Consider the following 25,568-nt stretch of genomic DNA (forward strand, 5'->3'; position numbering starts at 1 on the left):
AGCAAGCTGGGATTCCAATGTAACAAACCAGTTAAAACAACAGTTTCTCCCAAAAGAAGTTAGCCCTTGATAAAAGATCATGTTTTAAGCAAAGCCAACCTGTGCCCTTAGGTTTTCAAGTTATCTAGTTTTTACTCACTTTAACCAGACTACTGGACACAGAAATCATCTGTACTTAGCAACAGTTCCACAAAACACCTTTGAAACTTCCCCCCCCCCCCCCAAAAAAAAAAAAAAAAAAAAGGTAGTAAAACATTGTGGCCTTCAACACCATGGAATACATTTCTCTACATACTTTGGGCTTTTCTTATTTCAGCTTTCCAGAAATTAATCTGTACTGGGCTCATAGAAATCAAGGCTCCAGTTATATCCTGCAGATATAAGTAGTGTAATAAGCATCTTTACAAATTAAGCACAAATGCAGGAGGATATCCTCGATTTTCAGGCAGATTGCCCAGAGGATGGCTAGTATGCACAACTTCTCATTTTCCAGCCTGCATGTCTGGTGTTCCCAGCATGAATACCTTGTCAGAGTTTGGAAAGAATCAGTTTAAATACCTTGCTGGAGGCCACAGGAGCTTTTGCTACACTCTGAATGAAACAGGTCAAGGTCCACAGTGGAAGACTGGCAGAGACCTCATCCCTTATTACCAGCTTTTGCTGAATCCATGGGCTGCTTAGCCTGCTATACCCAAGCCAGGAGAAGCTCCTGAGATGAGAACTGCAGTTTCTGCCAGCTCCAGAGTCTGGCAGGCAGGGCAGGCACCACACCTCAAGGCAGCAGCTCCTTGGTCTGGCAGCTGTTTGCCCATGGATATGAGTCAGAGCCATGAGGTGCTGCTCAAATCTGACTCCTGAAGGCTTTGTACCTGGCCAACCTCTTAACTTGCGCAGTAAGTGATAAGAAAGGATAACACTGACATTATTCCTCCTAAGTTTCTTGCTAATGCACACTCACTTGAATGAAAGAGAAATTTAATCAAACTCTGAAGTCAGCCACCAATACAAATTCTTAATGGTTGTTTATTTATTATTATTTTTTTTTTAGCATTTCAAAGTGTATTCAGGAGCAAGAGAAGTGGTTGTAGGAACACCACTTGATTCAGTATCTCCGCTGAGGGCAGCAGTAGATCTTCAGACCAAAGCACGCCTTTTCTCTGCTACATAGGACTTCAAGCAAGGACTGTGGCCACATCTCCTCTTTCTCCTGCTCCACATCCCACCCTGGCACCCTTCAAAGGCCACCCCATGGCACCCTCCTGGCACTGCCTGCTGCCACCGGCCTGTCACCCCATAGAGCAGGATACCCTTGGCCACCAGCACACACCTGCCTCTCCCTTCCCCCAGCTGTGACACTACAGCAGTGCATATCCTGTGGTTAACACTACTCAAAGCATAGCTGGCACCCTTCAGTAGATGACGGTGGTTTTCTAAAGGCAAGCACAAGCTCTAAGGTGCAGGAAGTGCTGATCCACCCAGAGAGATGTGCAGGGCTCACCTCGTGTCCCAGCCCATCTCACTGCTGGGCATCAACAAGCACGGTGCCCCCATGGGGCATTCCTCCCTGCTTCATCTCCAGCAGGTCACAGGGTGGGCACTGCTTCCTCCCCACCCCATGCCCACAGCTTGGTTCTGCAGGAACAGTTCAAGGATATCTGTTCCAAAAAAATCACCAAAACAGCCTGAACAAGTGAAGCAAACAGAGCAGGTTAATCATTTGCTGTGAGGAGCTGAGCACAGCTTGCTTATCATCCCGGTGAAGTATGACCTGCCAGCCCTGTCTATCGCTGTCAAGCATTTTTTTCCCAGCACACAAGTAAGATTATTCCCAGTATATCACAGCAGACTTGAAGCAGCAACAGTAACAAGTAAATCTTGAGATGGAACAACTATGTAATTGAAACACCACTCTCAACAGAAGAGGCAAGTTGCTAATCTGCTGCTTCCTACTCCCTGCCTCAAGTATTGGACTTGATATAAGCACACTTGTGTGTGCACTATAAAACCCGCTTCCAGTGCGATATTAATATTTCCTGTTTCAACAGCACTCAAGTAGCTGCAAGCATGCTCTAACATAGCTCAGTCCTTTCTTTACCAAGAGACTTCAGGGGAGATGAGTCTGCTTCATACAAAAGGCACACAGAGAACCACTCCTCCCAAATGAATTATGTGCACTTGGTTAAACAAAGCAGTTAAACTTTTCAAGTTCTCATTCAGCAGTTTAATTATTAGCAATGTACAAAAGAGTAGCAGAGATAAACAGTGTGTTTGGTTGCCAAATTACGCCCATCAATAAAAAAAGAAAAGCTTTCTCATGAGCCACAAGTGCTACAGAAAGCATACACCCAACAGAATATATATGCATATGATACAGTTAAGCCTTTTTTTAAAGCTTTAAAAATCCATCTGTTTTCATTTTAAAAAATCCTATGGAACATTTACCAAAAGATTTTTTCCTATTCAGTTGAAAAATGGCCATTTGTTTCCCTGCACTTAATACAGACACACAGAAGTCATAGATTCTCAAGTTCAACATTTTTCTAAAAGTCACTGTTTTTCAAAAACTTTCACATCCTGCTGTGTTAAGGTGCAGTTTCATAAAGAAGCAGGGCAAACCCAAAGTGAAACGTAGCCTACGCCTATCTCCACAGGCAGGGCAGCTCTCAATGTTTCATGCTGCTTGTTTGCTCTTCTCTTAACACCAGAAAGAAGCAGTCGTGGGAGGGATGATCAGTAGCATCAACACCACCATCCTCACTGGATGCTAAGGTCACGTCTCCTCTGTATTCACCCACCTCAGACCCATAAAGCTGGTTTTCCAACTTCAATGGGTGAGATGAAGACTCCTTTACCTCTTGTCACAAGACGAGCAGGAGGGTACTGCCAGCTGCAAACCTCAAAGCATGCAGTGAAGCTAAGAGGAACAAGACTTCAGGATAAGTCTGCTTGATATTTCTTTGATATGTCTTTTCACACCTCCCTTCCAACAAGTTTGATGTTGCTAGTGTACCTAATTTCCCCCCTTGCTCATTCTGTAGGGACCTGGGCTCACTAACACAGGTACATTAATTCAGAAACTTTCAGCATGGAAATGCCTGAAATCCTTCCCAAATCCAGATGTTTGTGGCCTCGCTCAGTGTAGCTGTATTACATCCCTGGAACTGTCGTGAAGCCATTCAGCCATTTCTTACAAAATGTAAGTATTTGTTACCTCACACAATTTTCAGACAGACCAAACTGCAAGGTTTGAGGTTTCAAAGTGATAGGAAAGAGGCTTTTTCCTCAAGGATACACTGCTGTCTGATTTGCTGTATTCCTGCATAAAAAACTTCGCATTTAACTGATCTGGGAGGCACTTCTAAGAATTATACTTTTCTTCTTCATAATCTTCAATGGCAAAGGCATTTTCATCATAGAAATGGCTCGTCCTTTGAATTTTATTACAAGGCCCGGTTCTCTGCGATTCAGTAAGACTGCAATTGATTGTGTTGGGATTGAGAAATAAGCCAGGCAACAGATGTAACCAGGTTGGATAGCAGCTACATAAATCCAGTTGCATTGAGCCTGTTAACACAGTTTCTGCTGCATGAGCTACTTCCTTCTGCTTATATGATCTCACTTGAGTTTGTGCTGGACATGAACAACTGAAAAACTCAATGCAGCACCAAAGAAAACCTTTTACAAAGTCTTTATTTATTTAAGGCAATTGACAGCATGCAGAGTTGGAGGCACATTTCAACAAGCAGTCCATGAAGCCACAAAGGTTTGGCACTGATAGACAAAGAGAAGGCCCAAAGGCTTTTTTTCCTGAGGCCCTGTTTCTCCAAGGTACAGTGTTCACCCTGAGCTAGCACCGGAAAAGGATCCTCTTGCTTGGTTTCATTCAGCTATTTCCTGACTTTAAAGATGAAAATGATCAGCTACAAGGATCTTTTCCAGATGCATATCTTCGAGTAACTATATCAGCAAAACTTGAAACATAGGGCTGGCGTTTAAGTTAGGGATGTCTTCCCCATTACTTTCCCTTTGTATTATTAGGTCCCAAAGTACCCAAAGATGCTTTTCTCACACTAGTTTCCATCAGGCTACAAAATGTACCTGAGATTTGTATGCATCTTCCTCTCTAGCTGTCAAAATGAAGTGCTACTGGCAGCCATGCAGACTGATTCACATACTTCCTAGCAGAGAAGGGTCACAGTAAAAAGCTAACCTTCTTCAGAGCAACCTACAGCTTCTGCCAGGAGCTTAAAGCCAAAGTCAAAAGTACAAGTTAGGTTAAATGTTTAAAACAGTACTAGTTTGCTAGAGCAAGAAGCCTCAGCAATTTGATAGTCTAACCTGAACAACTTATTAACTCTTATGAGAAAGCCTGTATAGATGTTGTATTCCCATGATCCAAAGGGCAATTTTAGTTATACAGAGAACCTGCAACTTCTGCTGGGTTTCATAAGACATCAGATAATGCAAGCCTAAGTTTTCTAGTTGGAGAGCCTTTTCATTTTTTTTTCCTTCCTTTTTTTTTAAAAAAAATAAATAAATAAATAAAAATGCTTCCTCTCTTATCTCCAAAATGGCAAGCAAATACAGCATAGCTAAAGCATATTTGGTTTTCTAGAACTAAGAAATTAAATACATGCATCCCTACCTCTGATATCACCTCAGAAATGGCTATGGTTTGCAGGTATGTGTGTATATATACACACACATTTTTAAAATATGGATTATCAGCCCAGCATATGAGGAGCCTTTATTCAAGCCTACAGGAAAAAAAAAAAAAAAATGTCATCTCCAAGGCTCCTACAGGAAAAAAAAATCTAAAAAAATAAATAAAATGATAGTGTGATACAACAACCTCAGCTTCTCACTCAGGGAAGGACTGAAAAGCAACTGAAGCCTATGCAAGCAGACAGCATTGGTCAGAGGGAAGACAGCATCAGGAAAGCAATGAAGAATGCTCTCACCCACACCTGCCAGCGCCTTGGGACCAAAGGCCAAGCAGTGGGAGAGTGGCTACAACTTAACATACACCAAGTTCTCCCCGATCACTCCAGTAAAAAAAACTCAGAACTACCACTGCAAAGCATGAATGCTGAGATAAGAAGCCATATCTTCAAAATGACACTGAGCATGTTTATTGTTGACATCCTTTCCCAACATAAATAAGGGTGTGAGATTCTTAAGAACACCCCAGTCATCTTGGACAGTACAGTAATCAATAAACCATAGTGTCCAGCCAGGAACCAAGGCTTAAAGGATTGGCCTTTTGCTCCTTGTCAAAGATTCTTTGACCATATTGGACTTTATGGCAAACGCCACATGTCCAAATCCACAAGTCCCAAGAACCGCCAGACCAGATCTGCAGAGCAGATCCCATGCTTCTGAAGACCTGATGGGCACACCATTAGCACTTGAGAAGCTTTTGCACATCAGATGCATGGATAAAGCATCAGCACAAGGTCAAATCACCATGAAGCCCAGAGATTGTCCTCAGCACCACATCTTCCCAGGCACCGCTCCCATGACTGGACTCTGCCATACCACACAAACAATGGCACTTCAAGCTGGGATGACTGGGAGGTTAGCTTCAAAAGCAAACTTCATCATCGCTAGCATAGACACAGAGCATACATGGCCAGCAGCCACTCTAGAAAACATCAGTGCTAACCTTCAGCAACCTTCTCCAGAAAACATCATCAGCATGCTTTCAAAGGTCTCTGGGACACCCACCAGGTAATGCAAATGAAAAATGAAACCTATGGGCATGGTCTACAGAATGCACCACCTGGGGGGCATCAACAGAGGGAAGTGTTCAAGAGGGTGCAGGATCCTCCAAACCGAAGGTCTTGCTGTCAAGCTTTCACAGCTATCCTGGGTGGAAGTGGGTGGCCCCTAGCCTTGTGAAGGTTTTTGTGCTTCTATAAAAAATAGTTTTTTTTTAAAAAGTTTAAAAAAAAGTTTCCAGAAATGGCTATAAAAAAAGCTGCAATACTAAAACCTGAAAAGGTTTTAGTATTGGCATCAGACCACAGGATGCCAGAATTGCTATGAGCTTTGCAAATAATTTGCATGTTCACTTTTAGCAATGCCTACAATATCAGAGGCATTTCTTATCAGGATGGCAAAACCAAGGGCTTACACATCTCTGCCCAAAGGAGAAAATACAGCCCATGCAGGATCCCAGCAAACCACAGCAATGCTGAGAGGGCCCTGCAGCAAGCAGGAGGAGGAAAGCTGCTTCAGGGATTTTTTTTTAAATATAGGTTGGAGAAACAAATACACCTTGTCTGAAAGGAAATGCCTGGTACCTGCACTGCTTCTCACCCCACTCAAGCTGTAATTTGAAGTTATAAAGTTATAATGCAAAGTTATAAAATTGTAGAGCAAAGTTTTAAACTACAGTCCAAAATTCCGAAGTTATAATCCAGAAGTTATAAAGTTATAACCTGAAAGCTGCAGTTGCAGTCTGAAGTTGTGAAGTTACAACCCAACCTGATACCTACAATGCTGCATTGCATAGAGGTAAAACCCCGAGCTCTTGCAGGAACCTAAAGTCCTGGAGTTAAAATGCAGAACTACAGCTACAATCCGTTCAGAAAGCTTCAGGTTAAAAATAACAGCGATGATTCAAAAAATAAAAAAGGCAATAAAACAGGAGCCCGAAAACATGCTCCGAAGCCTGCCGGAGGTCGCCGCGAGCAAACCCAAGGCAAGCCGGAGCGCTGCGCGCAGCGCCGCTCTGCAACGGCAGAGCCGGCCGAGCTGCTTTTCTTTGCCCTCAACCCTCTCTTTTCGCACGAAAAAGAGCAGGCCGGCGAGGGAGGGGGGCGAACAACAGGCAGGCCCCGGGTGCCCCCCGCTCCCGCCGCCCCCCGACCCCACTCACAGCCATAGCGGGGCCGCTGCAGGGGCGCCAGCTCCTCATGGTGCATCCTGCCGCCGCCGGGAGGGACGGCGCCCGCTGCCGCCCGCCCTTCTTATGCGCCGGCCGCGCCGCGCTGATTTGCTGCGCCCGCGCCCGCGCCCGCCCCGCGCCGGCACCGGGGAGCGGGGAGCGGGGAGCGGGGAGCGGGGATGCGGCCACCCGGGGAGGCGCCGCGCACGGCTGCGGGGCGCCGCCGCACGGGAGCGACGGGGGGGCGGCGGGTCGGGGGGAGAGGAGAGAGGGGGGTGGGGGGGTATGGAGAGAGAGGGAGAGTAGAGGCAGAGTGAGGGAGAGAGAGGCAGAGTGAGGGAGAGAGAGGCAGAGTGAGGGAGAGAGAGGCAGAGTGGGAGATCCCAGCCCACCCACCCGTAAGAAGAAAGAAAGAGGGAGAGAGAGAGAAAGAAAGGGAGAGAGAGAGAAAGAAAGGGAGAGAGAAAGAGAGAGAGAAAGAGAGAGAGAGAAAAAAAAAGAGAGAAAGAAAGAAGAAGGGAGAAAGAGAGAAGGGAAGAGACAAAGAGAGAAAGAAAAAGAAAGAAGGAAAGAAAATACAAAAGCCAAGAAAGATAGGGAGGGGGAGAAAAAGAGAGCAAGAAAGAGAAAGAGAGAGTTAGAGAGGGGGAATGAGAGAGAGAAAGAAAAATAGGGAGTAATAAAGAATGCCAAAAAAGCTACAAAAAAAAAAAAAAAAAAAAAGGAAAAAAAATGAAAGGAAAGAAAATGATGAAATCAAATTAAAAAAAAAAAAAAAAGTGAAAAAAGAAAGCCAAGTATTAGGAAAAGAGAATAAAAGAGAAAAGAGAATGCTGAAGAAGAAAGAAAGGAAGGAAAAAGAGAAAAAAAAATAAAAAGAAAGCATAAAAAAAGCCACCAAAATGGGGAAAGGAAAAAAAGTTTAACCAAAAAAATAAAAAAAAAATGGGGGGGGGGAAAGAAAGAGTAAAACAAGTGAAGCCAATGAAAAATAATAATAAAAAATAATAAAAAATAAATAAATAAATTCTACCCCAAGTAGAAATAGCTAACCCACCTCTCGTCTTGCATTTTTGCAGAAAGGAGACTGTGGAGAGGGGTGAGAAACCAAACTTGGTTTCCCACTTGCAGTTTTGCTGATTTGAAACACCCTCACCCTCCACAAGCAGTGTTTTTGTTGTGCCAAGAAGCCACCACCACAATGTGCAGTGCAGTTGGGGCACCTTTGGAGCACGGTGTACCTGTCGGCCTCCCCCTCATTTCCAAGGTGTGGGAGCAGGGTGAATGCCCTCACTGGTGGCTTCCATGCAGGGTGACCCCAGTGCCCTCAGCGATGGCTTCATCTCAGGCAATGAACCAATAAAGCTTCTGGCCAAATGTTCACATTTTGTGGCTGGATGGTGGCCACTAGCTCCTGGGCAACCCCTGAAATGCACCAGAGCAGACTTGGAGGTCAGCAGTGCTGGAAGTGGAGGCACATTTTAGGGTTACACTGTGCCTCACAGGCTGCCTCTAAGCCTCCAGCACAAGGTTTGCTGGAAGACAGAAAGTGAAAGCAGTGTCCATGCACAGCCATAACCTGTCCTGCAGTGCGTGTGGGACACAAAGTCCCTGTGTGTGCTTGTAGTTTAGTGCACAGTGTCCACTTACCTACAGCTCTCAGCAGGTGTTTGCAGACTGTCCATCAGGTTTCAGTCATCTCTGTTTCACAATAAAACCATGCTATCTCTACAGAGCCTCCTTTGAGCTTTTCCACCGGTTAGAGGATGTCTGCAGGTTGTTTGCAAGGCCTCTTGTTTTGTTCGTTCCATCTTTAGCATTGCTGGGAATGGCTCATGAAGGGATGAAAACATGCTGGAGGGAATGGACATTTCTGGTAGTAATTAAAATACAGATTATACAGGATGAAAGGGCTGGAAGAGTGCAGGAGAAAAATGACACCCAACAGGAAACAAATTTACCTTTACTGAGGTCATTTTAATTTTCTCAACTCCCTGAAGCAAAAGGTGATGACTTACTGTAAAGGCATGCAGGGCAGACACAGGTAGAGCTGCAGTCCTCACTAAGCTTTCTGAACACTTCTGAACACTTTCTGAACACATCTTTTAAACAATCGCCCATATATTTTCTTCTGATCTTAGACCCAAACCAACATGGAAAACATTTCGGTTAAAAGTGGATATGAGTAAAAGACTAGAAATATTTTATTTGCTGTAAATTACCATTTTGACTGATTTTTATAATGTTATACTCAGCCAACGTCAAGAATGTATTGAAGTACACTTTCACAACCCAGTTTCTTTGTTCTTTAGCCTTTGCTGTGTTGTGCTGCTCCCTCGTTCACTGTAGTTGAAAGAACAAGGGTGTGCACGGCCATAGTGCCCCCTGCACACACTTTGACACCATGACTGAGAAAACTGCCTTGTTTCCTTGTCTTCCAGCACCTGCAACATGTCCTCTCCATCCTCCTCCCCACAGGCTCCCCACGCTCACTGTCACAGGGACTCAGCAAATCTATCCCGTGGAAAAACTACTTTTTTTTTTTTTTTTTTTTCCTCTTGGTAGGGTTATTTCTTAGAAATGCAAGTGCCAGCAGGGAGCAGGGGGTACCCAGGGGTTGAACATAAAGGCCAGAGTGGGGGGAACTGAGAGGGCTTTTTGGCAGCATCAGCCTCCGTAATGCTCACAGAACAGCAGGCACGGACGTGAGCCAAGTGCTCCCAGCAGGAGGTTAGGCAGGTGGGAGAGTGCTGGAGTAATAAGCGGTAGCCATGCGGGTTTGTGCACGACCTTTCGCATCGGATTTGTTAATCCTCGGTTTTCTGACTCCATCAGCTGTTGGCGGCGTGAAGGCTCAGACAACTCCGGCAGGAACAAAGCGGAGGGGGCAGCCTGCCCCGGGAGCCGGGGCTGTGCATCCCATGGGGAATCGCACCTCCCGCACCTCCCCTCTTCCTCCTTCTCTTCCTCCTCCTCCTCCTCCCCAGGGGGAGCCCGGCTGCGGGGGCAGCGCGCTGAGCTCGCCCGGCTGCGGTCAGCTCTGCCAAAGGACCGCAGCCTTTGAGTCAGCCCGAACCTCTGGGTATGGCTCCGTATTCTCTCCTAAGTCCCTAAGTGCTCGGCTCTTACGGTTACTAAGAGGCAGGCACTTAAGAAATCACTGTAGCCAGCTATCTAGAGTAAATGTTTGAATGCGAACATTTCCTGTTCGCAGTCCAGGCCCTTTAATGGAGCTTGAGATCAATGTCCTCGGCGCACTATCAAGGGCATCATGCTGTGAGTAAGGTGTTTCTTGCCGCATTCCTGCCGGCAAGAAACCTCCTGCTCCGACCTACGCACCTGCCTGCGAGTGAAGCAGAGCTTGCACACCCACGGGGAGCAAGCACATGAATAAGTAAGCCCCGTGTGACCAGGGGTGCCACTTGACGTATTTTCAGAGGCAGCTGCGCACTGCTCCACATCTAACAGGGAACCAGTCTGAAGGAAAACTGAGGAAAGGGAGGAATTTTGCACATCTCACTGACTGCGGCTGGATCTAAAAGCTGCAGTGGCCTATGCTGTGCTGCTTCATGCTTCTTGTCCTGTTGTGTACAAAGGGATTTCAGATGGAGAAGGATATTGATATTTGAAATTCTTGGGTGGCTTATGTAGCAGTGACGCAAGTACATGCAGGTAATTAGAGACACTAGGCTTTTTGTTGGAAACAGCAGCTTTAATGACACTTTTTCTGTGACAATGCCTTTATTTTATTTGTAAATTGTTCTCCTTGTCTGACAGCATTTTTCCTACAGAAAGGAAAACTGCATTTACTGGTTTTAGAGATCTTTTTTTATTTAAATATTTTTCTTCCTGTTAGTGCATTGCTGAGTGCATTTTAATTTTTACATGACAGAAATTCTGGACTGAGTTCACTCTGGTGAGCAGGGGGGAGTGCAGCTTCTGTGGCAGGGCAGGCTGAGTTCCTGCATCACCATGGGGAAGGAGATTAACTCCAGACAGGCTCCCAGGTACTGCAAGAACTTTTCCAATTGTTTGCTTTGTGCAGCTAATGAACATCTAACAAGCTGTGCCACACTGCTGCTTGTATAGACCAAATTGCAATGTGGCATGACCAAAAGTGTCTGGCCACACTTTTTCCTACCTGTGCAGAAAGCATACCCAGGGTCCTCCTGGGCAAATGCAAGAGGAAGTTCATTGCATGGGCTGCTAGAAAATCAGAGGCGCTCAAAGGGAGGGTGACTCATGGCAGCACAACTTGCTCCCCATAAACCAATGAGTGTTCCAGCAGGAGCACCATGTAGGTTGTGGATTTATAGTTTTGGGTAAATTGCAGTGGAAAGGACACAGGCAGTGCTTTTGTTAATCAGATAGAAAGGTTAAGAGGTACTCAAGCAAGAGGTGCTCAAGGAAACATGAAGAAACACCAAAACAGGAACTGCCCTCCATGCAGCTGCTGTGCAGCACTATGGCCTTCAGTAATTCTTGCACGGAGGGGAATCATCTGCAGGGATTAGCATGGGGAGCTGGGCTGGGCTGCAGCCTATCCCTCAGCACAACATCCTTGTTATGCATTTTTTATTGTCATGAGGTAAGCAAGTAAACAAATAACCAATCACATAACTGGCCTCAGAGATCCCAGAAAGCAAACAAACAAACAACAAAACAAAACAAAACAACAAAACAAAAAAAGCACAACTAGCCTTAATGGCAATGCTGTGGCTGCCATGGTCATGAAAGAACAGTGAGGAGCAGTGCTTGCCTCTGCTCCCTTCCTTTTGTGCCTGGACAGCATGATCCTGTCTTGTGGTTCCTCTCTTGGGTGTCCCCTTCAAATGCGTGAGGGTCTGTCATCCCAGAAGGAGCTCTTGTTTAAAAGGCAGGCTAAGCTCTAGCTAGACTGAGGATGTGTCAAGTCAGAAACACCATAAACAACTGTAAGAAAGTCAGCTGTGGAAGTAATTCAAATACTGTGGCAAAAAAAAAAAAAAAAAAAAAAAAAAAAAAAAAAAAAAAGATGGGTGGAATGGAGACCCAGAGCAGAAGTGCTGAAAACATTTTTTCAATATCAGCAGCATCGGCTCCTTTCAATTAAGGAAGTGACTTTAACTTCTCAGCAGAACTGGCACAAAACTGAAGGCAACACTGATCAACAAAACACAATGCCTGGAAGAATACATTCCTCAGATTTTGTTATGGTTTCTAGGGCAAACAAAAGCAGCCAGAAATAGGTCTGTTGGTCATCATCCTAATAAAAATAAATAAATAAAAATTAATAACAGTTTACATATTTGTAATTGGAATAGAAAAAGCAGTTTCAAAAACTTAAGAAATAGTTCATGGGATGGAATGAAAACAAATGTGGGTAGCTTTGATAAAGCTAAAATTTCAGATGAACGAACCAGAAGCATAAGTGTATAAAAATGTGCACAGTAACTTTTTTTTTTTGCATGGCACTGACACCTGAATAATGAAATGATGGAGAAATTATTTCAGTGTCAGGAATCTTTCATCTTTCTACTGCTTGAAAAACTCATGTTGTTTGCTCTAAAGCAAAAGTTTCCAAAGAGAGATGGTACATAAGCATCTGAATGTATGTTGTTCTGAGGAAAAGAACATTTCTAGACATGGTGCTCTGAGAGGCAGGCTGTAAGTACAGACCTGAAAATTCAAAAGACATGTACCTTCCAGCGTTTTTGTCAGTAAAACTTCGTGATTTCCAAGTTAGTGTCATGAATCCACGGATTTTTGATTTCAGATAGTGACCCCTTGGTGATGGCTATGCTGTGATTCGGCAGTGATTCTTCCCAGGTCCTGCACTGTGTGCACAAACTGGTGAAAAGCTCATGCACAAGGCTGACTTGAAGCATCTTTCAGACATTGTAAAGTACATACATGACCTGCTTAGGTGTGGGAACAACTTGCAGAATTTCTTAATGGAGACCTGGAGGAAGGAAAACTGCCCCTGAGACTAGCTTGCTGGCGGGACTTCAGTATAGAATTAGAACTTTAAACATGTGTTACAACCATGACTGTGGCTATAGGTGCCTGATGTAAATACTGGCATATGTTATTATTATTGGGGCCACACCATTAACTCAGTCATGGGACTGGTATGAGTTAATGCTCCCAAAAGATGACATTTTTAGGAGCCAGCTCAGCTCACAAGGAGCTGCTTAATTATAAATGAGTGGTGTGTCCTGTGGTGAAAGTGAGAAGCAGTCGTGGGATGACAGTAATGTGCTGTACCATACCTTGTAGCATTTGCCACCAATTACTTCATTTTTGCATCATAGACCTTCCTAAGGTGCCTTTCTAAGGGTATTTGTGTATGCCCATTCTCATCAGGAGATGGATCCCTCTGTTTTTCCCATTGAACTTAGAGTCCTGACGAAGCTTGGTTAAATCCTACCTGCCAAGGTACCTAGGAAGCCAGTTTCTCTGCTCGAACAGTTTATTGTTTTTTTTTTTGTTGTTGTTGTTGTTTTTGTTTTTTAAAGTGTTTGTTCAAAATGCATTGGACAAATGCCCTGGATCCTGCAGAAGTGGCATGAGTTTTGCAAGGCAGAGGTTGAAATCTTTCTGCAAGGACTTTGCCAGAAGAGAGCTTTTTCCATTTGTCTGTTGGAATAAATATTTATTCATTTAACAGAATACTTTGGAGTGGAGTGACCCTCCTTGTCTAGACATAATGAATAGCCATAAAAACGAATTCAGAGCTGTTTGAAAGCAGGGAACATCTGTGCCCGTCTGCAGTTTGCAGATTCAGCAAAACGCATTCTTTACTGGGTTGGATGTAGCAGAAGTAAAAATCTTGATCATTTCCTCACGTTATCCACAAGTTAGGTCTGTTTGTGGCAGTGTTTTTTGTTGTTGTTGTTGATTACTTTTGGAGGGGAGAGGGGGAGGAGAAGGGGCTGGTTTTGTAATGTCTTTTTGTGGTTGCAAGTGGTTAGCAATGTTTCCACTCCGCTAAAAGTCCATGCATTATTCACTCATTAATGTATTATTTATTTATTACTCTCCGGGCAGGGCACTAGGGCACTAGGAGCTCTACATTTACAGGAGACTGACAGCTAAGGCAACCCTACAACTATTTCCTGTCTGCCAACAGTTGCCCCACAGATAAAGCATAGACTGAACTCCCATGGATTTCCACTAGACTGGTTCGGGTCTTCTTATTTCCACCACTTTTCCACTGGCACAGCTCCAGTCTTTTGAAAAGCTCCTCATTATTCACATTAGTGTAAAAATGAAGAACACGTCTGAAAGACTGACAAATTCAAGCTCTAGAAGGCAAAGCGAGAAAAGCTAATTCCAGCATCTAAGACCCTTCACAGAAAGGGTCAGCAGCCTCCTCTTATTTAAATCAAAATGGCCTCGGTTTGAATTCCTTTCCTGGAAGCAGCTTTACTGTTTTTCTAAGCCTCAGACAACCAGATCTCAAAACAGTTGCAGCTGTAAAATTAAAATCAGCAACTGAAATTCCATTTAAAAATTAACCTGAAGCCATGTCCCAAGCTTGGGACAGCAAGCCCTGGGATGCTGACACTGGTTTATTGGGGAATGCCAGTGATATTTGCAGAGAGGCCCAGAGCTCCAGACTTGCTGGAGGGAGCCTGGAAACCTGCCTGTGTCAGGCACATTTGGAGAGCATGTCCTGGAGACCACCAACAGACCCCTTTCAGAGAAGTCTGCATTCACGACAGGATCAAAAGCCACCAAGATAATTGAAAGCACTGACAGGGAGGAGGTAGGCAATGGACATTTTCTGTAACTCGTTAAATGTCTCTTCTTGGTGACTGCTTACTGCTGGAAGACTTCCACAGTTCTATCTGCAGTGTTTCATCTGGGAGACAATACATTTCTGGTGAATACAAAGCTCCTGTAAATGCTCTGGTTGGAGTTGACCAGGTGACTCTGTGCCATGTTACCCTCCCCCAAATGAAGGGCTACGTGCTTGTGGGCAGAAGTAAACTGGACCTTGGCTCAGGATATTTCACTTGCAAAGTGTGCGTTCACCAGGCACTAAGTTTACCTGCAAGTGAATGATCTCAGACTGCAGCTGTGCAATGGTAGCTGAAACTCTGCAAGCATAATGTTCACATGATCTTTTCTGATCTTTTTCATTCTTCATTTTTCCTCTTCCACCCGTGGGTCAAATTGGAAATTGCACTGTATCAACGTGGAGCTTTGTTTTCATTAGCTACTGGCTTCTGCCGTAAAATACTGACACGTGGTTTCTATGTGCCCATAAATTCTTCCAGCGTCCTTAACAATTATGTATTTTGTATGTATTGTGGCTTGCAAAACATGGTATAACAGCCCTTCCAAAGACAGGTTAAAGTCCATGCTAGCAGTATAATAATGACATACCTGTAACTCAAGAGTATGACAGTATCTTACTGTTCCTTTGTCCCATATCAATGTTTGATAAAGCTAGTGGCCTATTATTATTATTATTATTATTATTATTATTATTATTATTATTATTATTATTATTATTATTATTATTATTATTATTATATTATATTATATATAAGTACATTTATATAATATATATTATTTATATATATATTACATATATATTATAATTATTAATTATTATAATATTATAATGATAATAATATTTTGTTTTGTTTTATTTTGCTTTATTTTATTTTTTATTTTTTTATATTCACCCATTTATTCAGATTTAAAAAGCTGTGATTCTGCCTAAAGGCTGAAAAGGCAAACTCCTATGGTACTCTTGAGAACTGGGCTGCTGAATGTGCTCAAGGGGCCTCAGCTTGTTTTCAGTAATTTTTTTTTTTAACTCATAATGAATAAAATGGCAGGCGAACAAAACATAGATAACAGTTCACCAAGGCTCCAGACCTGATGGATGGGAAATAAAGCTGGGAAAAAGAGATCCTAACTGCTATGTAATCCTAAATACCAGGAGGATTTCCTTTCACATGATCTAGCTCTACCGCCAAGGCTGAAAAACACTGTTTGTAGGCAGACTCTGGAGTTTGCAAGGAAGCCATTGGAAGAGTATGCGCAATTAGCCATTAAAGCCAAATGATGGAACAAATACAAGAGTGCACTAATGACAACATTTCCAGGATGCTGGAGAAGGTTAATTACTCTTAGTTTTATCTGATTTCTAATTCATACACTCTGTAAAGTCCACCAGCTGGTCTGACTGCAAACCTAAGAATGTTTTAATTTAAAACCAGGAGCTCCTTGAGATTCCCATTATTATGGGGTTTGCAGTTTGTATGGACTCATAGGAGACAGGTCCTGAAGAACACCGTTTTCCTTCTCTGGTAACATTTGTGGTTGTCGTAGTAGTCTAAAGGCAGTGGAGGGTAGGCGAACACCTGAAGGGAACATGTGGCCTTAGGTGTTAGTGCTCAGAATAGTCAAGTGAATGTTACATGATTTCAGTCTCAGTTTAGAGTTCCTTGGGTGAGGAGAAGAGGGAACTCCAAGAGGAAAAGAACACAACAAATTCCTCATTGTGGCCCTCCAATTCTCTTCTTTCTTCTTGTCAAGTGTGTTTGCTTTGTTCCTTTAGTACATGAATTTATCTTCTCATTTAATGAATTGTCAGTGCTGGAGGATGAATAAGGAAGAAAACAAACATATTATAAAGCAACAAACTGCAAAATTCACAATTCAGAGCTATTGTAACCACTTATAAAATCACTGCTGTTCTGCAATCATCCCACTCTTTCTATTATCATTATTTTATAAAAAAATAAACAGGCCATTTGACTGTAAAGTCCTGTAGGAGAATTTAGGTTTGATCTGTAGCCTAAGTTATATCTGATCATAAGCCAGACAAAAGCCAATCAACATTTTAAAAGTTTACAGCAAACATTGAAATGTAATTTAAATGTGAAAACCACTTCATTCTTGTAGCTAATGATTCTTCAACATGTATTTTTTCAGCATGGGATGATTTGCTTGAGGGGTACTTTGACAATTTCCCATTCTATAGTTAGAAGTGCTAGCCTGGCTTGTCTGATGGAAAACAAAATTTAATTGAAGGATTGGTAAGGCTGATACAGGTTTGGCTTCTTTCCAAGGTTGAAAACATTGCCTGAATTGGTTAGCAAAAGAATTTCCAAATGTAGGGTTTTTTTGGATATTACTACTGCTGGTGGCAGAATCAACTTCTGTCTCCAGGCCTAAATGTAGGAACAGCATACAGCTTTCTGAGAAGAATTCATATGGCCCTTTGTAGGAGGCAGAGTACCCTAATAAATACAAAGGAGAGCTCTCGGTAATACAGTTCTTGGTGTCTTTCCAAGCCCTTTTGCGTATGTAACACCAATCTGCTAAAGTAAGACACACTCGTTACTGCAGTATTAATTGGACCAATTAGGTCCACTTCGAGAGTGAAAAGTAACGATGTAAAATCCACCTGTGTGTTTTCTGCAGAAAGAGTGCATTCACCTGAATCCTATGAAAGTTTATGTATAGCAACACCAGAAAACATACAGAATGGTACAACTTCCAGTTCAGCTTTAGACTATCAGGACAGTATATAAAGAGCTTTGAGACATGTTTCTTTTTTCAGTTTTCAAGGTTTAGTGCTGCAAAAAAAGCTTCAGATATGACTAATTACTGTCAGGAGTGGTTTGGACTGGATACTGATCTCACATAGGCCTAGTATATCACGTGTATATCTTTACAGTTGTGGTGGATTAATAATAATCATAGTCTAGCTAGCACCCTAGCAGAAAGAGAGGCATATGGATGATGTGCATGGTCTCTTAACATTTTGTCTCCTGTTGCTGCACACCACAAAATGGCATCTTCTTGTGTTATACTTGCATCCATGTTCTCTACATACTTCTCTCACACAATGCATATACACACATATGCATGCACAAATACAAACACTGCTCTAAATTAATTGTATAGTACTCTGAATTAAACATCACCTTTTTCTAGCGTAGCTGTGTCAGCCAGGAGTATATTTTTCTCCATTTCATCTGAATATGCTTAAGTCTGCAAGATTCATCAAAGAATTGCACTCCTATAAGCAGAAATGTCCTTTATGCAGAGTGATGTGCTCTATATGCAATACTGCTCTAAGCTCAGCTGACACAAGATTCCCCTACTATGAAGGTTTCGGATGAAGTTTCTGAAAGGTATCTATGAAGAGTATGTGTAATTCTTCTACAACACTCACTTTTGGGTTGTTCTTTTATTGTCTGAACAAAAGATCTTGATTTCTTCCTAGAATGAGACTAGGAGACCCAAGTATAAAACCTTTTATCTTTGTTAGAAGAAGAGACCAGTATATGGTTATACTTAATAAATTAGGAAAGTTTTTTTCTTCACTGTACCACATATAGAAGAAATCTGTCAAAGTCATCTATCCTTCATTGCTGGGTTTTGCAGACAGTGCTCTACATAAGCCCGCCCCCTCCCCCCCAAAAATAATAATAATAATAATTTAAAAAAATCTTAAATTCACATGTAGCTTATTTTTTCCCTATTGGTTACACAGCTGAAGAAGCTCACGTGATTTGTTAAACTAATTGTCTGTTCTGAAATATCTACATTTGGAAATATATTCCTGATACAATGATGGAGATGACAGGTTTTTTTATAGATACCACATTTGATCAATTGAAGCTTTCCTGAGTTTCTTAGTGACCAAATGTGATAAAGAACTACTGTTGTAGTGCTGCTTTCTCTCTCTCTCTTTCTCTCTCTATTTTTTTTTTCCTTTGCTGGGTGCAAATTTCTTGGAGAACCAGAGTTTACTGTACAAGTTCTTATTGGCTTTTTGGATGCACAGATTATTATACATTGTGGCAGTATGCTTTTCACACAGTTTCGGTAATAAAACATCCTTGCAGTGCAGTTATGTAGTGAAAGAACAGATGTCTATTTTGTGTAATTATATATTAAATATATATTATTATATATAGCATTAAAAATGTGAATCCCAAATGGTTATCTATAGGAAAACCTTGTCTTTTGCAACCATAGAAAATTCTACTCTTTTTAAATTGTCTTTTACCTTTCTTTAACTTTATTAACTTCCACATTTTCTTTCAATGCATATTCTACTTCTATTACAGACACTAAGGATGAGATACATAAAGAGTTTTCATAAAAGAGCAAACTGAGTAAAAAACACTGTTCTGAGTATTTTGTGGGTAGTCAGGAATGATGTTCTGCCTGTTATCACACCTGATGTGTATTCATTGCACAGAACAAACAAATCTTTATTTTAATATAGCAGAGCAAAAAATGCCCCTTTATTAATCTGGTGTATACTAAATAACTTTTCATTTGTTATATGGATGATAAATAATTGGCAGATTTATTTATAAACACTTCCATGTTTTATAGATTTATGCTGTACACAGTCATCCTACACACAGCATGCCCTTTCACAAGTATACAGACAGCTTTCCTCAGGGGACTTAATTAAAACACTTGGTCAAACATTTTGGTAGTTGACAATTTGACACAGAGGAGTATACTGGAAAGATGAGTTCATAAGTGTACCAAATGGACTTAAAATGAAAAATTTGGAACTCTGAAAAAAAAGAGAAATTATCAATGCACCTGCATGCAAACACATATACAAATATTGATGACTGTAACCTGCATTACAGGAGATTGCACACAGGAGGAAAGAAAATCAAATAATAAGAATTAAATAAAAAACAACAACCAAAAAACAGAGAGGCAAGGACCATTGCCAAGATCTTGCTGCAGATTCTGAAAGTAAACATGTATAAATGGGAATTCAAAATATCTTATTACTGTAGAAAAAAATATGTACATGTTTTCTCACATGAAGAAATAGAGAATGTCAGAAATGGTTATGAATTTCTTGACAACACGTGCACACTAGCACACCTGCACTTTTGTACACTAAAGACAGTTTGAAAAGCTATACTCCCAGTTGGCCTAGACCAGTTGGCAATTTCAGTGGAAGGTTAGCAGGAGAAACTGAGAGCAGAAAATAGCTCATGAAAAACTAGGAGATGACACACTTTTTCCTTCTGTTGCTCAGCATTAGGATATGCTAAAAATTTTTAAGAAAATCATTAACCTGACAATGCCAATAAATTACACTGAAGAAAAAGAACTCTACTCTCACTAGACTGACTTCTGCATGTTATTACACTGTGAAGGAAACTGCCCACTTTAAAAAGGATCTGCTTAGGTACAGTAAAATGACATATTTTTGAGGCCAGGTAAAAGATACAGTTTAGTTGTCACTGTTATGCAGTTGAGGGTAAAACAGCTAATTTTGGAAAGACTTCATTTTTATTTTTTAATATACCATTCTATAGAAAATAGCTAAAAGAAGCTGTCAATTGACTCATTAGGCTTATAGCGTTGAATGCTGTTAAAAATCCTTTTATTGGTTGGGAAATGTTACACTCATAGGGAAAAGCCAGGGTTTTTAAACACGAATAGCTTTATTCATGTTGAAAAAATGAGATAAATGAACATATTTCTCTCACAACATAAATTTCCACATGCCAGTATACACAATCATGTATTTAATACATTCACTTTTTGATGAAAAAAGCTAAGAAAGCTAATATCCCCATCTTGCAAGTTACAATATTGATTTAAACATGGATCAGCTTACACACACATCACTAGATTCATGTAACAGTTTGTAATATCATAAAACACAAGGAAGACAATAAACGCAGTCACTAGCAGCTTGGTGCATTTATTTTTCTCTTTATAAATGAGCTGGCTTTCCTGCAGCTCTAATTTTGTACCAGTTCTCATTTTTGTTTCAACTGTCAGTAAAAACTTTGATTATGACTAGTGAAGCACTAATGAATCAGTGGGCATATTAGAGGGGCACAAAGAAACTGGAAAGACCTTCAAGGTTTTGGACACAAAAGATGAACGGAGGCTGGCTTTTTTATTTTGTTTTGCCTTTTTTTTTTTTTTTTTTTACTTTTGTAAGATCTCTCTCCAAATCTTGATTTTTCTCTTTTTCTTTATAAACTATTAGTTTTAATCAATGTGTACAAATTTCCAGAACGATGTACTATCACCTGCTGCTATGTTAAATATGGACAGCAAATTTCTGCTTGAAACAGTCTATTCACGATGCCTATTAGAAGCCACATGCTGCAGTATTACTCATTAAATACAGGTTTTGCTTCTGGAAAGACCCAGTACTTTATAAAAGTCTTATTAGGTGACTATTGCCACCTTTCACACATACCCTTTCTGAAGGTTTGATATAGGCTGGTGCTTAGTTTATTAACTCAGAGAACACACTAAAAAAAACAACCAATCAAACCCACCACCACCATCATCACCACCACCAATTGCTTGCTTCATGGCGTTTTTTTCTTTTTTCTTTTGTTTGTTTGTTTGTTGTTGCTTTGTTTTGTTTTATCCTACTATTTGTTTATTTATCTTACTATAAAGCAGTTAGTTTTCCTATAGGAACTATACACTGTTAGCTCCTCTGAAATCAATATGCCTTTTCTTCTAGTGATTTCTTAGTTCTGTAGGATGTGTGCACATACCTGCCAGGGGAAGCATATGTCAACGAATGAGTGTTCTTAAAACAAGGAAGGAGTAATGTAGTGGATGCCAGAGCTTTTGAAAGAACTCTGTCTACCCTCACTGCTCTGTGCGCGCACAGGCGTGCATGTGCTGCTATTTTCACCCTGGATTAACTTGAATTATAACTGGAATTAATTTATAATACACTAACTACTGTAGTAGATCCTTGGGGATGTTAATCATTAACTAAAAGACACCCTGGACATGGCTCTGTTTCAGGCTGGTCAAAGATTGCTGATAAGAGCAGCAGTAAACAATCGAATAACCACATTACTAGAACAACGGCAGCCATGTATGCAGAAACAGTGGAAAGCATATGCTACAGGAAGGCACAGACATTTTCTCATACATTACACAGAAGCTAACATGTTGAGATCCACTTGGACCTTTTTAAAGGATTTCTATTCGAATAAGACAAAACTCTAGCTTTTCAGGATTTAAAATATCTGAGAGTGCTGTTTCTCTCAGTCACTGGGACAAAAAGAGTTCATCAGTATCACAGACGAACAGAATGGCTGAGGTTGGAAGGGACCTCTGGAGGTCATCCAGTCCAACTCCCCTGCTAAGCAGGGTGACCAGGATCATGTCCAGGCAAGTTTTGAGTATTTCCAGAGAAGGAAACTCTACAGTTTCTGTGGGCAACCTGTTCCGGTGCTCTGTCACCCTCACAGCAAATTGTACTGTCTCACTGTTTTGAAAAGTGTGTCTGCAGGAAGGCTACGGCTAAGTCAAATTTTATTTTTCAGACCATTTCACCTGTTCTTTTCCAATGCTAGAAAGCTAATTGACAGCTAAGATGAATTTTGGCGTCTCAAGACTTTTATGCATGAGGAAGTAAAATGTTTTGCACAAGGAAATGAACAGAATGTTATTTGTGTTCAAAGAATAACACATAATGCAGAAAGTAACACTTAGATCAAGAATGAGATGAGAATATGATTTATAAATCTTACATTAACCTGTCTTTGTCTGTGTGTGTGCGTGCATGTATACATACACAAACTTGTGTGTCCACATATGTATTCACCTATAATGATGTAATACTTCTGGTTTACAATCTACAGTATTACAGAGCTGCAGGGTATAACTTAAAGAAAACAGCTTCCCAAAATAAAAAATAATGGAACACTACACCTTGAAATATTACTATTAGCAATTTGATTCCCTTTCATTATTTTCCCCACCCTCTTCTTTTGAAAGACCACATTTTAAACATGTAAAACAGGTCCTACAGAAGATGCACAACTGACTTTTGCCACATAGACAGTGGGGGACAGGCATATATTTACAAGACAGATATTCAGAGGATATAGGGCATATTTTATAGGTTAGAATACATGCAGTATTATCAGAGATAAATGCAAGGTGATGAATCTAGCTGTAGACAACATGAAACTCGGACAATATGTAAGATACTGACCTCTTACACTTGCAATGAGTTATGAGTGCTGTCCGTTAGCAGCAGGTACCTTCAACTTGCTTGGACAGAACTATTGGTAAAAACTGAGTGGCAGGTGGTAGATGTCCAGAACTGGACAGTAAGACAGTGAGCAAAAACATGGACTGTGGCAAGAGTGATGAAACACAGACTGCCAGCAATTTTTCTCTCTCACTTGCAGACTGATGTGTCTAGCTATAGCTCAGATGAAGGTGTTGAGATCCAGCATATGAGTGAGATCTCTGCAGATCCTCTCAGTTATGTGGCATTAAAATGTGTATTCATGAATATTCTCAGTGGAAGGGACAATATTATTTTGTGTAAGGCAAATAACTTCATTGGTAAGTAGCTTCTTTCTTTGTTTTGTTTTTTGGACTGTGCATAGGTAAGGAGCAAACAATATGGTTTAGGTCTTTGTCAGGCAAAGAGTGTCATTAACACTGTAAACACAGACAGCAATTACACCTGTATTTTTTCCCATTCTGGGGAGTACTTTCGTTCTACTCATGTTTCTTGTGTGTGTTGTGAGAGTAGACTGCCAATAATTAATGTTTTATTCATTTTTATTTACAGAGGATGTACTCCATGGCCTAGGAAGCGTGGCTATCTATTACAGGCCAACATCTTTGGAGATGACTCAACCTAACAACATATCAGAAAAAAAATATTTTTCAGGTTCAGTTTGTCCTTTTCTTGTTTCTGACATGCTTAATCACTGCATCAAAGAAAGGTCCTGAATGCACATGAAGTTCTAAGAAAGGTCCTGAATGTGCACAATGGTCTATCTGATAATCTTACAGCTTTAGAGTATGATTAAATATTGAAGCATCTTTCCTTTGCATGAAGAAATAGGGTATTCACCATGGCAAGAAAGGCAGATAATAATTGATAAAGAAAATAAATTTGTATCACCTAGTTCATTTGAGTAAGATGTAAGAATACTAGAATAAGAGTAGAAGAAAGCAAGTGAGGCTGATTTCATCGTATGGTGTGACTCAATGAAGGTAAGTGAAGGTAAAAGAGATCTGTGGGTAGCATTATAAATTGGTGTTTTCTGTTTAATTCAGGTCCTGAGCTAAGTTCCAGATTCACTAATATGTCTTTGCTAATTCCACATCACTGCTTGATCCCTGTCTTGCCAATCTACATACAGAAGTCTGTCTTTTCATACTCTTTTTCCAAAACTAACAGCCTTGGAAAGTACTAATTCAGGCAAATACTTAATATTTTACAGTGAGTTTAATGAACAAGTGTGCAGGGAATGCAGAGGAAAAACAGTCTTTCAGACTAGCTTTCTTCTGGAATATGGTTACTGAACATGTGTTTTCTTTCAAGACTCTGGAGGAAGTGCAGCATTTCTGTTTTCACTTCTTGTATCTTTAACCCCCTGAGTGCAAGGATTCATTTTTAACCTTCTGATTGAAATTTCAATTGCATTTCCAGGTTACTAAACAGGAAACATGGCTTGTAGCTATATTAGAATGATCTTTTTAGGATCATCTTTTTTAGGTAAAGAGGTGTGACTGGATGTAAGCATCACTTCCTGACTTATGACGATCATTTTAAAACTCACAGTAAGGAAGAGAATATAAATCTAGCACACAGAGTCTGTTTGTTTGAGGCGCTGAGGACTATACTATACTGCTAAGAATTGGAATTAGCAGTAATGTTCCAAGAGTAGGCCCAGGGAGTTATGTGAAGTTAAGGCTACATTGCAGAAAAAGAAAAGAGAAGAGAATAATATTTCCTTCAAAAGGAGCTGAGCTAAGTTCACAAACAAGAAGATTCCTCCATATTTCTACACACTGAACTGAAACAGCTGAAGGAGCCAAAAAGGACCATTCTTAGAGGAGATTCCTCCTACATGTATTGGTTCAGCCTTCTGGATATGTAGGGAAATGTGGAGTCTCATTCCCTCAAAACAAACAAACAAACAAACAAAAAAATATATATGTATAATTGCCTGAAGGAGTTTGTTTTCCACTTTTTTTTTTTTTTTTTTTAAAGAGATTACCAAATCCTAATGGTGAGTGTCAAATCTTATTGCTGAATGTTACTATGAAGCTAGAAGCAAGAGCATGAGCATTGAATTTTAACTATTTGTAGTTGGCCTTTGGGTAAGAAATGCAGTTTCAGATAAAAGGAATGGAATGGCAAGAGAAGAAAGGTAGCAAAGGTTGACTTAGCAGCCATGGCTGCCCCACTCTTCTGAGAGGATTACTAGAGGATCCATCAGGAAGGAAGTCTAATGCTTTTTCATCTGTAGCTAGTGTTGTGGTACATGCCTTTAGAAGGGCACCAGCTAAAATCAAACACAAAAGAAGAAGGCTTCCCCATATATCATCCATTAGCAATTCCTTTGAGCACTCCAGAAACCATGAAACTCCTGGTTCCCTTTTTAGGAATCTGTACTCAGCAATCAATGCAATGCATACCAAGTGTTGTAGTGCATGCTCCTAACTGACAAGGTACTAACATGACTATAGCCAACCTTGTTAAAGGGTGCAAACACAACGAATAACATGCTTTCAAGAAAAAAAAAAGAAAAAAGAAAAAAAAAAAAAGTCTGGTAAGTGAAGATTTTCTATTAACCTGTCTCGAGTAAAACTAATAAAAATAAAATCTGGCAAAAATCAAAACATGTGGTCTGTTTTGCTGTCAGTTTTAAAA

The 25,568-nt window shown here is 40.9% G+C and overlaps 1 protein-coding gene across 1 annotated transcript in view; it reads right to left on the reverse strand.

The window, feature by feature from the left end:
- IQGAP2 (IQ motif containing GTPase activating protein 2) overlaps positions 1–6,929 on the reverse strand; it is a gene marked incomplete at its 5' end in the record, with an annotated part of 125,975 nt that extends 119,046 nt beyond the window's left edge. Inside the window, one exon of the mRNA XM_084304577.1 lies at positions 6,884–6,929. Coding sequence (XP_084160703.1) covers positions 6,884–6,929 — 46 coding nt within the window. The remainder of the gene's footprint in view (positions 1–6,883) is intronic.
- Between the last annotated feature and the right edge of the window lie 18,639 nt (positions 6,930–25,568).

Source organism: Netta rufina, assembly GCF_964035555.1.
Source record: "Netta rufina genome assembly, chromosome: Z".
Taxonomy (NCBI): Eukaryota; Metazoa; Chordata; class Aves; order Anseriformes; family Anatidae; genus Netta; species Netta rufina.